General features: G+C 49.0%; 1 protein-coding gene across 1 annotated transcript in view; it reads left to right on the top strand.

The window, feature by feature from the left end:
• The window catches only part of LOC142771570 (protein MON2 homolog), a 255,067-nt gene that overhangs the window by 195,238 nt on the left and 46,147 nt on the right, over positions 1-13,682 (top strand). The window contains exon 26 of the mRNA XM_075873229.1: positions 9,855-9,972. Coding sequence (XP_075729344.1) covers positions 9,855-9,972 — 118 coding nt within the window. The remainder of the gene's footprint in view (positions 1-9,854; positions 9,973-13,682) is intronic.

The raw sequence follows: 13,682 nt of genomic DNA, 5'->3' as shown, positions 1-13,682 counted from the left end.
GGATGCGAGAAGGAAGTACTAGGGTAGACATCCGCCTCCAGGATTTTATCCCGCAGTCCCGGTGGGAGGGGGGGGGCGAGGGGGGTTTTAGTGTTGTGGCCGCCCTGCCAACAGCTTGCCCTTACGCCACGGGTATATTAGAAGGACGACACAGCGAGCATTGCATTGGAAGATGGTCGTCGACAGGTGCAACTTTATGGGACAAGAAAATAATAGGGTTGGTCAAAGGACGAATTGTGTTGGGGACATCTTAATCGAAATCGGTATGAAGAAATGGACATTGGGCAGGACACGCAGCTCGTAGGCAAGATAACTGCTGGTCATTGAAGGTTAACAGAATGGTTTCCAAGAGTAGGCAAACGTGCAAGGTGGGAGACAAGAAGTTAGGTGGGTCGATAAAATTAAGGAGTTTTGCCGGTATAACGTGGCAGCAGCAAGCACAGAACGGGGTTGACCCGCCGCGGTAGTCTATAGTGGCTATAAGGCAGTCTGCTGCTGACCCGCAGGTCGCGGGATCGAATCTCGTCCGCGGCGGCAGCATTTTGGATGGATGCGAAAATGCTCGAGATGCGTGTGCCTAGATTTGGGTGCACGTTAAAAGGGCCCTGAAACACTTTTTTCAAGTAACCATGCAATTAATTCACTGGAAGAGCTTATTGCCTCACGAATTGAACGCCGCAAAAATTTTAAGAATCCGTCCAGTGCGAGTGGAGTTACAAAGGTTTGTCGCATGCTGCAATTGCAATCTCTCTTCTCTTGTCCCTACGAAAGCGCCGGAAGTTAAGCAGGGAGGGATGGGAGCGGCAAACAAAACACGTCACCGTCGACTCGTGACCTTGAGCAATTTTCTTTTCTCTTTTTTCTTCGAATGCGTGGCTTTACCAGTGTGATCGCGCAAGCGTGGACAAGTAGCGGCCTCCCGCGGCGATCACTGTAACGAGCGAGCGCGCCGCGTTCAAATCAGCCAATGGCTGATAGATGGGCTTGCTACGTATGATGTTTGGGCATATTCCGTGATTTGTCGAGAGAAGAGGAAGCAATTTTCAGCTGACTTTGGGAATTTTTTGCGAATTCCAGGCCGCGTGCTGCGCTATAATATTTAGCTCGCGTGTTGTCGGGAGCCTCTACTACCGGTCGGCAGCGTTTTCTGACCATGCTCAAAAAGTGTTCCAGGGCCTCTTTAATGAACCGCAGGTGGCCGAAATTTTCGGAGGCTGGGACGCTCTTCGCACGAGGGTAATCCAATCACACAAAGGCTGGAGGATGTCAAGTAAACCGTTGAACTATCATTGTTGCTGTTGTTAGTTACTCCGCGTTACCGAAAAAAGAGGGGCCCGCCGCGGTGGTCTAGTGGCTAAGATACTCGGCTGCTGACCCGCAGGTCGCGGGATCGAATTCCGGCTGCGGCGGCTGCATTTCCGATGGAGGCGGAAATGTTGTAGGTCCGTGTGCTCAGATTTGGGTGCACGTTAAAGAACCCCAGATGGTCGAAATTTCCGGAGCCCTCCACTACGGCATCTCTCATAATCATATATGGTGGTTTTGGGACGTTGAACCCCACATATTAATCAATCAATCGAAGAAAGAAGGGCTGTGATATGCGGAGAGTATTTACTTTAAGAAGAAAACATGCCCGGAGCTCTCAAAGAATGATACAGCGAACGGTGTTTCTGGCGCGAGTTCTTGCTTTCACTTTTTTTATTGTTTCAAAGTGCAGTACAAGCGTATTTCCTCCTCTAGCTTTATTAGAGTGGACTGCTATTGCGTGTAGGGGAAATTCGTATTTGCTCAGTCGAGGTTGTTAGCCGAGTCGGGGATATTCTCGGAGAGCCGCGTTTTTCTGCCCACGTTGCGTCACTGGGGTTTCCCCCTCCCCGAAAGAAGAAAAGGTCGTGAGGGTTGCTCGCGAGGTACCATCGGCGCCTTCATTTTATTCTTTTCTTGTCGGTAATTGACCCTGAGTCTCTTGGAAGACCGCTGATTCGACTGACCGCATGTAAAGCCTTGCGCGAGGATCCCTACGATGCGCTTTCCGGTGGAGCGAATACCTCCTTCTCTTATTGAAAACTTTTAAACATGTATTGTAGCTGTATTCTACGTTTCGACGGGTATTTTGTGAAGTGTGAAGCACTTACGGGGCACGTATAAGTGGGGTGTCGTATGCAGTCGTGTAGGTTGGAACTGTTCTGTATAAGTTAGATATTTTTCTGTGATCTGTATCTGTGTATAAGTTAGATGGTTTTTTTTTTTTCAACATATTCGGTATGGAGCTAATATGTCGTTTAACGATTGCATAACTAAGTCTCCTGCCTGTACATTTATGTATGTACATTTATGTACGTTATAGCTGCATGGATCCACGCTAGCATTCCGCTATGGAGGCAGATGTTTCCAGCAAGTTTTTGTTTAGTGTATTGCATTTGTTCAAGCCCATCCTCCTTGGCTATGTCAATGGGGCATTTCTTTTAAATGATATGTTTTTGAGATAAGACTTTTAGGCATTCTCTTTGGGGTTTAGGACTAAAAGCAACTCCCTCTTAAGGGTGTACTTTTGAAATGATTCTCTGGACCGTACCTTCAGGCCATACCGTCTAAGTAGTGTTCATCCGAAACACTCCTTCAGGGGTGCTTTAGGAATACCCCGCCTGCATTTCCGATGGAGGCGGAAATGTTGTAGGCCCGTGTGCTCAGATTTGGGTGCACGTTAAAGAATCCCAGGTGGTCAAAATTTCCGGAGTCCTCCACTACGGCGTCTCTCATAATCATATGGTGGTTTTGGGACGTTAAACCCCACAAATCAATCGAATACCCCGCCTAAACATTGTATTTTCTGACACCTTCTTCAATGGTATTATTAGGGAGTCGCAATTTCCGGAGCCTTTCGTTATACGGCGTTCCTCGTAATCATATCGTAATTTCGGAGCGTAAAACCCCAACACTTATTCACGGGGGTCCGGCTACGATATGTGACCCCGTTTTGTTTTTGTTTTTTTTTTTTTCTAACCGACGAACACGGTGACCTCGGCACGAGTGGCCATCGCGGAATACGTCGTTGCCTTCGTGATTAGCGTTCCGTTCCCGACGCTGACGAGGCGGGAGATGCACGCAAGCAAGCCCTCTCTGTTGGTTGCAAACCCGGCTGCGTATACGTGCGGCGCCGTCGCGCATTGCAGCCCGATTTCGGACGGGGCGCCCCGAGATAGGAAGTGTGTGTACGCTAACAGGAACGGGGGAGAATGCTTGCCCGTCGCTTTGGTGACAGCGCTCGCTCTATAAGCAATGAGGCAGGAGCTGTTACACGAACGCGTGATGTGTCTTTAGAAGCCGGAGGAAAGGGGGAAATCCCGCCGCTTTGCTAACTGTTGCGCAAGGCAGAGGCTGCTGTTGATGACGGCCGGCAGCGTGGTCAGGTTGCTTTTTTGGTGCTCCCGCGTTGCATAATTGAAAAAGGGCGGGACGATAGTTATAGCGCGAGAACAAAACGACGACACAGAGACAAGGAGGACACGAAGGACACCTCTCGTCTCTGTGTCGTCGTTTTGTTCTCGCGCTATAACTATCGTCGTGTCCTTCTTGTCTCTGTGTCGTCGTTTTGTTCTCGCGCTATAACCTTCTTGTCTCTGTGTCGTCGTTTTGTTCTCGCGCTATAACCTTCTTGTCTCTGTGTCTTCGTTTTGTTCTCGCGCTATAACTATCGCCGTGCCATACCAACTAGCCCAGGCTGCCACACTTCTATGAAAAGGGTGGGCGGGGACTGGATGCTTAGCTCCTCCTTCGGTGCGTTGCTTCCCTGCAGGGCAGAGGAGATTGGCAGGAAACCGTTGGCGTCTTTCGTTTTAAATGTTTCTGGTAGGTTGTCTCACGAAAGAAAAAAAGTACGCCTATCGAATAAATGTTTAAAAAGAAAAAAAAAAGTTTCGACCTTTATAAGGAAGCTTACCTGTTCTCTAGGTGGGGGGTTATACAGCTGTCTCGCCTCCGTACCTGCGCATACGTGGAATTGTGTCAGGGTAATTTTTGGGCCGGTGTTGACAGGTAGCCTTGAGGTAAAACATGGCTCGCAATTCGGTCGTTGAAATTGGACGGTCCTGCGGTTACGAATTCGGACAGCCAGCGTTTGACAGTACTGGCTTTGTAAGTTTTTAAGCGTTGGGTTAAATTGTTTAGAAACCGGTTTTGCGGCTTGAATCACCTCGTTACCCAAAGTGGGTGCTAAAGACCCCGCGGAAGACAGCACACTGTTCCAATCCGTACATATGATTCGGCATAATTGAGCAGCGTGAACTGACAACGCACGAACAGAAAATCAAACGTGAGACGAAGAAACTCCTTTCGAAGGTGCTAGTAGATCAAGGAAAACGTGATAATTAGACTGAGCTTGCTCCATCTCGATACCTTTCGAGCACTTACGCAATGTTTCTCTTGTTGCATGAAAGATGTATCACCATCTCACTGTGTTGCTGCTAATCCACCGTGCTGCCGGCTCACCTAACCGCCTATCGCTCCATCCAATCGTATGCAATCATATGCAAATATGTGTTCTGACCTGCCAAGTGGGATTTCGTGCTGTTGCAATCATGCCACTTCTTGTATTCATCATGTCGTATGTTAGACGCTGTTTATGCTGTGACGAAGGACCTCCCATTGCCACACCATCGTATCCTAATACCATCCTATGGTATTGTACACACTATATCTGTTCTATCCCCAGGTGGTCGAAATTATCGGAGCCCCCCACTACGGCATCTCTCATAATCATATGGTGATTTTGAAACGTTAACCCCCACATATCAATCAATACCTGTTCTATGGAGAAGGCACTATCTTATTGCGATCTTATCGTAATGGAGACACGATCTGTACTATTGTAGTTCTATTCTAGTATCGCCACATCATGCTTTAGATTCGACCTCCTCTAAGAAGGGTTTCATTCTATTGCCGTACTATCGTGTACTGGTTCCGTCATGAAATACCGTAGATTTGACCTGCGAAGAAGGGTGCGACCCTTTGTGGGGGTTGTACACAGCAGCCAATGTCGCTTCTCCGTGTCGCACGTAAGCTTTGGTGGTTTGCCAGACGATGCGCCGTTATCTGGCTCATTGCTGGCTTGGCGTTTCGGTCGTTCGTCGAGCACTCAACTACCGCGCAGCTCTTATCGCAGGGAAATCGAAGTTGCAAAGTGCAGACGATCTGATGTTGTCTTCAAAAAAAAAAAAAAAAAAAGCACTGGCACGGAAAGCGGACAAAGAAGGCGATTGGTAAAAGCGAAAGAAATGCTTTATTACCACCCCTGATTACCTTCGACTGCTTTGATATCCAATATGAATCAAAAGTGCTGGTGTATTGTGCGAGAAAGTGGGGTAGGTTTCCTCGATACCTCGCACGCTATAGTGTATTGCCAGAGCGTCCCTCCTAATCATGTTGCATTCATATTTACCGCGATCGCGTACCCGCGAAGGTGACTGCATATGGGAAGATTACACTGTCTGTAAACGTATTACATTTTGCGGATCACCCAGTTACCGTAAGGGAGGGTGGTAGTTGCTACACTGGTGGCGGCATCCTGCGACAGCTAGCGCAAGTAGAACGCTAGTGAAACATTTTTTTTTAAATAAGGAACTTTACGTGGCTAGCCAAAGTCACATTAGAATCTATCTATCTATCTATCTATCTATCTATCTATCTATCTATCTATCTATCTGTCTGTCTGTCTGTCTGTCTGTCCGTCCTTCCGTCCGTCCGTCGCTAGCCAAAGTCACATTAGAATCTATCTATCTATCTATCTATCTATCTATCTATCTATCTATCTATCTATCTATCTATCTATCCACACACACACACGTTGATGGCAATATGGCGTCGACAAGATATGAATGACTGCCGAGTTGTGAAGTGCTTCTGTGAACGCATTAATCAGAGAATACGTAGGCCTTTCTCGACTGTCGTCGACACATCAATGTCGGATTGCATAACGCGCAGTCATTGTGTCTTTGCTATGTACACGTGCGTGCGCATACGTATGTGATGACCCCCTGAAGTCCGTGAATTTGCTGTTGTGATAACAGTCTTCTGATATCAGCTTCTAGGTTTTGGAAGCTTGTCAGCGCGAGCCTCAATGACCATCAATTTTAAAGCTGCCAATCGGTGTTGCAACTTGTCGTACTGCGCAGAAGCACAGATGCCCTTAGTGTACGCCAGTTGGATGTACCAGAGTGGGACACAAAGTTAAGCCAGACCATGCGAGACTAGAAAATTATCGCCGATGTTAGCGACGTGTTACATCGATAATCATTAGCCAACCCTTCTACAGTTTCGTCTATTCGATCTCAATCCACTCGACACCGTCACGTACACAGTTGGCACATGGTCTTCCTTTCTCTTCTTTCTGTTTCCTGGTGCCTACGTGCGCAACTGCGGTGTACGTTCAGTGCCTTGCTGCTAGCTTACCGCAAGGGCACGTTGCAAGTTCCGCGTTTGTCGTCATCCTCTTAGATATGCATATGGGTGCGTATCTCTATTGCAAGCGCACGTGCGACGGGCGTTATATGTAACGGGTGTGTCACTTATCGTTGGAAGCTGCCGGGGAGCGGCTAACTAGATCGTTCCTTCCGTGCACGCCAGGAAGTGAGCTTGACGTGGGGGCACGGCTCAGGTTGCATTGCAGGCGGCGGAGGTGACGCAATCCTCCCGACGCCATCTATATCTCATTATTTCATTTGTTTTTTTTAAAGGCGTGCGCGATTGTGAGGCAGGGACGTAGTGGCGAACTGCGGGTTGATTTTGACCACCGGAAATTCCCTTAAAGGGCCCACTCATCAGGCTCCCAAAATACAAAAAAGAGCGCAATATACTTTCCCGCTCGCTGGATTCCGTGCCGACCGGTTGTGCCCTCGCGATCTCCGATTGATGGATATGTGGGGTTTAACGTCCCAAAACCACCATATGATTATGAGAGACGCCGTAGTGGAGGGCTCCGGAAATTTCGACCACCTGGGGTTCTTTAGCGTGCACCCAAATCTGAGCACACGGGCCTACAACATTTCCGCCTCCATCGGAAATGCAGCCGCCGCAGCCGGGATTTGAACCCGCGACCTGCGGATCAGCAGCCGAGTACCTTAGCCACTAGACCACCGCGGCGGGGCCGCGATCTCCGACGACAGCGCAGCTCTGGCCGACTGGATTAGCCCTACGCCATCTCCTGTCGCCGACAAGAGCTCTCGCCAGTGGTGCCCCGTCTTCGGACTCCTGCAACCGTGTCCATCTTTCCTGTCTTCTCCTTACTTCCGTCGCTTCCTGTCCCTGCGTCTCGCTCTCTCCTTCTTCTCTTTCTGTCTATCTTTTAATCCTATCCCTTTTTTTTTCCTTCTCTACCCCCATGCCTCGTGAGCTACTGTTGAGGTGTCCTCCCCCTGAGAGACAGATACGGGGCCCACTTTTCTTTTCATTCATAGTCACTTTCCTCCCTATTTCTCGTCCTCCCTAACGCACTACTGTGACGTAGACAGTAGTCCCCGTGACGTCTACAGCGTACATGCTCGCGATTCGTTGATATACGCGAAATATGACATCTAATTTGTCTCCTGCACTGCTTTGCCATGAAGCCGCCCAGCCGTTCTTCTTTGTCTCGCATGAATGTGGGGCACAATAATCCCATCAAACTTCATTTTTTTGTGTGTGTTGTAGCGAAACGTCGGGGTTGTTCAAAGTTAGGCGCATCGGACGACCAGGGAGACGAATAAGTGTGGGTGAAACTCCGCGGAGGCAATCGATGAGACGTCAACACGATGATTTCCGGGAGCACTCATTGGGGGTTTATTTAGCTAACACAACTTCAATTTACAAAATGCATTGGGTCACAAAGACAAAACATAGAAAATGGTGACATACCCCTCGGCCTGCATGGCCTGGTCTCCCGTGGTGAGATCCGATGTTTCCCCCGACTCCGCTCCGCTCACTTTTCAAGTTCAAACATCCTCTTTTTAACCCTTGGTCGAACAAAGAGTCTTCACAAAAACCAATCACATGTTCGGACTCCCAGCATCTCAACCAATCACAGAAACACTTTCATAAAAGGCACTACAGTTGTAAAAACCTCCTTACCAAATGAAACACGCAAAGGGATAAGTTCTCCGAACGGGACACTCTCTCCCATACCAGGCCGTGCCGCCTCCTTCGGCCGACTATCGTCGGCGGCCGTTCCCACGCTCGGGCCCCGTAAGTTCTTTCATTAACTGTTGCTTTCTAGAAGCGTCCTTAAGAGCGATGGGTACACCATTGCTTACCAGGTGTACATGCGACAGCGAGGCGCCCCGACATCCTAACAACAGTGCGAGAGAATATGGTCGTTTACCTGCCGCCACTATGTCTCGGTCAGGCTAAGTGGTCGCGTCCCCATGTCATTCTCAATCACACGCGTGCCTGTTAACAATGGCTTAGACTCAGACGGTGGCGCCGGACCTGCCTCTTGTTAGACGCTTTTCCTAGTAAGCTTTCCCCTTCTAATCCCGAACGGGGGCGACCTTGACTGCTCCGTTTGTAAGCCGTAAATGCAGCGTGTAGGCGCCTGTCCCAGGCTGGAAAACACGATTTATCCCACATTCCATTAAAGTCAAAAGCCGAAGCTCTGTAATGGCCAGAGAAACTAACCCAAGGGTAGAAGAGTACAAAGAAAGTCTTAAAAAAGAAGCAGAGGATTTGGTTTTGCACAAATTTCCTGAGAAGATACTGGAGCTGGAAACCTTGCTCTCGCGACAGTGTTAACAACTGCGCAGTCGGCGATAACAGCGTGCAGCCGGGAAGCGCGAGTCTTGATAGGCTCTGGCGCTTAGTGCTGATATTGTTCACGTGACTTCAAGAACTATAAGGGGCGAGGAGGATGCATCGTGTGCATGAAGGAGAGGAGAAAGTCACTCCCTCGTCTTTAAACGCGGGGTGGTGAGTGACCCTTTAAAGACGAACTGACGCGGTCTTAAGGCACCCAAACATTTCATTGTGGTGCAGCCCCACGGCAGCGGACATTATCGTGGCAAGTCAACGCAGTTCACTGGGTTTACGAAGTCTGCGTCCTGCGTGCAGCCTGAATCGCAGCAATCGCAGTCGGAAATCTTCAGATGACCATTCACTTGTCGTTGTTTATGTTATCCACGTGTACGACTGACGGCTAACTGACAGCTGTTGCTAGCACTGGGCGAGTTGAATGAAGTCTTCCCGTGACATCAGAACTGTGTGGACACGTCACTGCGAAGCCACCCTCTCGATATTGAAACCGAACTATCTATTTCAAGGTAGCTGTATTGTAAATATATTCAACGCATTCCCAAGCGGTACGACACTCCTATAGTTGCCAAGAGCCTTAAAGCGTAGGCTTGTCAGCCGTCGTTGTCTGTCGTAGCCACCCTTAGTACGCGAACTGTTCACTAAGTGGCGCTAGCATAGTCCGAGATGTTTTGATAAGCGGATGACGGAAGGATGGACAGACAGACAGACAGACAGACAGACAGGCAGGCAGGCAGGCAGGCTGGCAGGCTGGCAGGCAGACAGACAGACAGACAGACAGACAGACAGACAGACAGACAGACAGACAGACAGACAGACAGACAGACAGACAGACAGACAGACAGATAGATAGATAGATAGATAGATAGATAGAACAATGGCGAGCTTTACTGGTTAAACGACGGTGTTGACTCATTTCCGCTGGTGTATCGGTGAATCCCCTGTTACCACAGCAACTTGCTCAAATGAATCTTAATCCCGCAGTGCTCTCGCATATACATAAACAGCATAAGTTGCATCTGCGTGACGTGTATTTACGTTTTATTTTTCGTTTTTTTTTTCCCTCTCCTGTGGTGCAGACTCTACACGTGCCTCTGTCCATGAAGTACAACTGCCCGAGCCAATCAACGTGGAAGCTGGCCGTGACGTCACTGCTCACCGTGCTACGCGTCGGCTTGCCAATCGCGCACAACAATGGTCAGTTTTCGCTCACCTGCTCTGTTACCGGCGTGTTATGTTTCGACGGCTTTCGCGGTGATTTGATACGTGGAGTTGTGGTGGTGATACGTCCCGAAACCACCGTATGATTGTGAGAGACGCCGTAGTGGAGGGCTCCGGGAATTTCGACCACCTGGGGTTCTTTAACGTGCACCTGAATCTGAGCACATGGGCCTACAAACATTTTCGCCTCCATCGGAAATGCAGCCGCCGCAGCCGGAATTCGATCCCATGACCTGTGAGCCAGCCTTACATTAAATAGCCACTTGACCACCCCGGCCGGCCGACTTTCACGGTGCCGTCGCGGCGTCTGCTTGAAGGACACGAAAAAAATATAAATAATTATCATGGCACAGTTAAAAGGGGCTATATGGTGATGGGAGTATACATTATATAGCCACTTGACCACCACGGCCGGCCGACTTTCACGGTGCCGTCGCGGCGTGTGCTTGAAGGACACGAAAAAATATAAATAATTATCATGGCACAGTTAAAAGGGGCTATATGGTGATGGGAGGAGGAAAAAACCTTTATTGATGCTGGCTGTGCCAGATAGCCCTTATCCCCAGCGGGCTGGTTGACATCCCTAGTCCGGGACGTCATTAGTCGAGGCCGCCACCCGAGCCCGCTGGACTAGAGTTCGCTGTTCCTCTAGTGTGGAGCTATTGAGTAGGGTCGTTGGGCCAGCGCGCGTTCGGAATCTTTGAGTGGTGGCAAAAGCAGTGACTATGAGGCATTTTGTTCTTGAAGAAAGCAGCGCGAAGTAACAGAGCAAAAGAACGAGGCAGATACAGCACAATGTAATGGCGCTCTTTCTTTTTTTAGTTTCTGTTGTGTTGCACTACTGTCAAGCGATCTGTCATTTTGATTTTTCAAGGCATGCCTTTAGAAAGACAGGACTCCCGTCGAAACGTCCGCTAAATAAACAGTTATGTGAAAGCGCATCTACTTTCATATTTCATACTTAAATCCTTGCAGCAACCGAAGTTATTCTTCCTTAAATAAGCCTATATATATATATATATATATATATATATATATATATATATATATATATATATATATATATATATATATATATATATATATATATATATATAAAGAGAGAGAGAGAGGGGGGGGGGGGGGGCATGGTGGTGGAGTGATTTGGCCGTAGCGTTCCCAGTAGTCAAATAGATCTTCCGTGAGCAGTGACAGACAACGTGTTTTATTTGGATGTTTCAGCCAGAGTCTGGCGTTCATCAGGTTGGGTGAACGCCAGACTGCAACTGCTATAAACAGTAGTTACATTGCTGGGTGTGGAGGTGAAGCAGACGAGCGTTCTATCTTCTCAATTTTCTCTAACGCAGTCACCCTCCGTTAGGTGGCGCCACCTACCCAGTTTTGGGCACGTAAACTCTGCCCCGCCAAACTTAAACGCGCCGTCCGCAACGAACGTTTGCGGCACGGTAACGCCATTCCATTAACGCCCCGCTATCACGCTGAAGCTGAAATGTGGTTTGCCCTGTCTATCGCTTCCGTGTGGCAAGGCTACACCACGTGGTCTGCACGCGCAACGAACTTGTTTTGTTGCCGTTTAGTGCTCTGGCGGGACGGCATTGGGATCTGTCTGCTTGCTATAGCTTTCTAAGCTTGTCGTGACGGTGTATAAACAGATTCAGTGGCTCGATAAATCTAGCTGAGTTTGCCATGTTGAAACAGTGGTTACGGCGCTCAGCTGTTGACCCTAAGGTCGCGCGTTCGAATCCCGGCCGCGGTGGTCTCGTTTCTATGAAGACGGAATAGTAGAGGCCCGTGTACTGTGTGCGATGTCATTGCACGGTAACAAACACCAGGAGGTCGAAATTCCCGGAGCCCTCCGTTACGGCGTCTTCCGTAATCATGTCATGCATCTGGTATCTGCAACCCCAGCAATTAATAAGTTTGCTCTAAAGTTAGCGCTGGGTGGGTCTTCTCTGCTGACCGTGGGTTTTGTTCTATGCCGGGGTTCGCCACGGCTCCGCTGACGTATTTCTGTCACGGGTATGACGTTATAAGATATCTACAAACAGGTTGCAAAAAAAAAACAAAAAAAACGTGAAGGCACGCTCGATCGCGCGGATTCGAACAAACAACATCTCGATTCGCAACGCGTGGCGCTAGCGAACACGCCACGTAACGTACGTTGTCAGCAGAGCTAACGGCAAGCCATTTATACACACCATACGCTGATTGGCGGTCATCGGAGCTTCGAAAATTCAGAGAGTTTTCGTTATCGGTAGCGAAATGGCGCGACGGGCTCGCCTTGGGCGCGCTCTAAAAATCGCCGCCTCCACGGAGCGTGGTCTGTCCTGCGCGCGCGCTTGTCAGACTCGCAATTCGGAGAGGACGAAGGTCACTTCGCTCGCTACCGCGGCCGTGTTTACGATAGGAGTGCTCGGTTTTGACACACGACGCAGGAAGAATTGTGACGCTTGTTTCGCGCTTCTCTTGTGTATACCTGTGCACTCGTTTCGTGCGTCCGCTCTTCGAGTGTCCAGCTGGTTGGCGACGCCACATTTTGTGTGCTCTTATGTTTGTTATGTTGCGACGTGCTGAGTAATGTTGCGTAAGGATGTCTTAGCGGGTTGATTACGATTGGTGTTATAATAATTCGGCTGACGATATCGTCGTTCTAAAATTAGTTAAACAAATGTGCGTGTATCATTTGTTTTGTTCCGACCGTGTCTACTGTGTCCGTTCACTCCAAGAGTGGTGGCGCCCGCCACATTGCGGCCCCACAACGTTTCGAGCTTTTTTGTTGTTGTTGAATAATACAGTACTAGTATTTGAATTAAATAACGTTTTTTGTGTTTTTTAGTGGTGTAAAAACATGCCGCGTGCGCAGTATCAGCGATGGCAATGCAACGAAGGTACTAAGCACAGGAGGAGGAGCAGGAATAAACTCTTATTAAAAATCAAAGATAACTTGGGCACCCAGAAACGCAACTACGGCGAACGCAGTCGCCATTAGGTTGTACGCGCTACCATTTTTGTTGACGAGTGTAGTGATGAGCTGTCATTCGTTAAAAAAAAAATCCGGTGATGACTATACTTGCCAACGGTCGCAAGAGGGTTAATGCGCAACCAGGCCAGTAGGTAGGGACAGACAGACAGGCAGAAAAAAGAACTTTATTATATCCTGAGAAACGCTACTCCTTTAGAGCAACGTCGCGGGCCGCTCCCACGTAGGAACGGGGAGGCCTAGCATGACCGCCACATCGTGGGCTCTCTGGACAGCCCGTAGTTGGGGTAGCAACTCTGAACTTCGTAAGACAGAGTCCCAATTTTCTTCTGTGAGCCGACTTGGGACGAGGGGCACTGCCAGAGCATGCGCGCTAACCCCCGTATTCTAGAACGTCCCTTCACTCAACGCTTCACCTTCACTTGAGAAAGCCGATCGGAGCGCCTTCTCTAGGCACGGCAAGTCACTGCATATTGGCAATAATCTTCTGTGATTCTTGAGTAGCGCAGTGTCATTTTCAGCCAAGCGGTGGCGCAGTGCTCACTCTGTCAAGTGATGGGTGGAAGTCGAGTCGAGGAGCGTTTGTGAATGCGGGGGTAAGTCACTAACCCCACCACAATCAGGACAAGTATGTACTGTCAAAAGCCTCTGAGGAGACCATGCTGAGGAAAGGTAGGCTTGAATAGGACCTGGTCTGGAGCATTCA

This window comes from Rhipicephalus microplus, chromosome 9, assembly GCF_043290135.1.
Source record: "Rhipicephalus microplus isolate Deutch F79 chromosome 9, USDA_Rmic, whole genome shotgun sequence".
NCBI lineage: Eukaryota > Metazoa > Arthropoda > Arachnida > Ixodida > Ixodidae > Rhipicephalus > Rhipicephalus microplus.
This window is presented reverse-complemented; position numbering and strand designations above follow the sequence as displayed.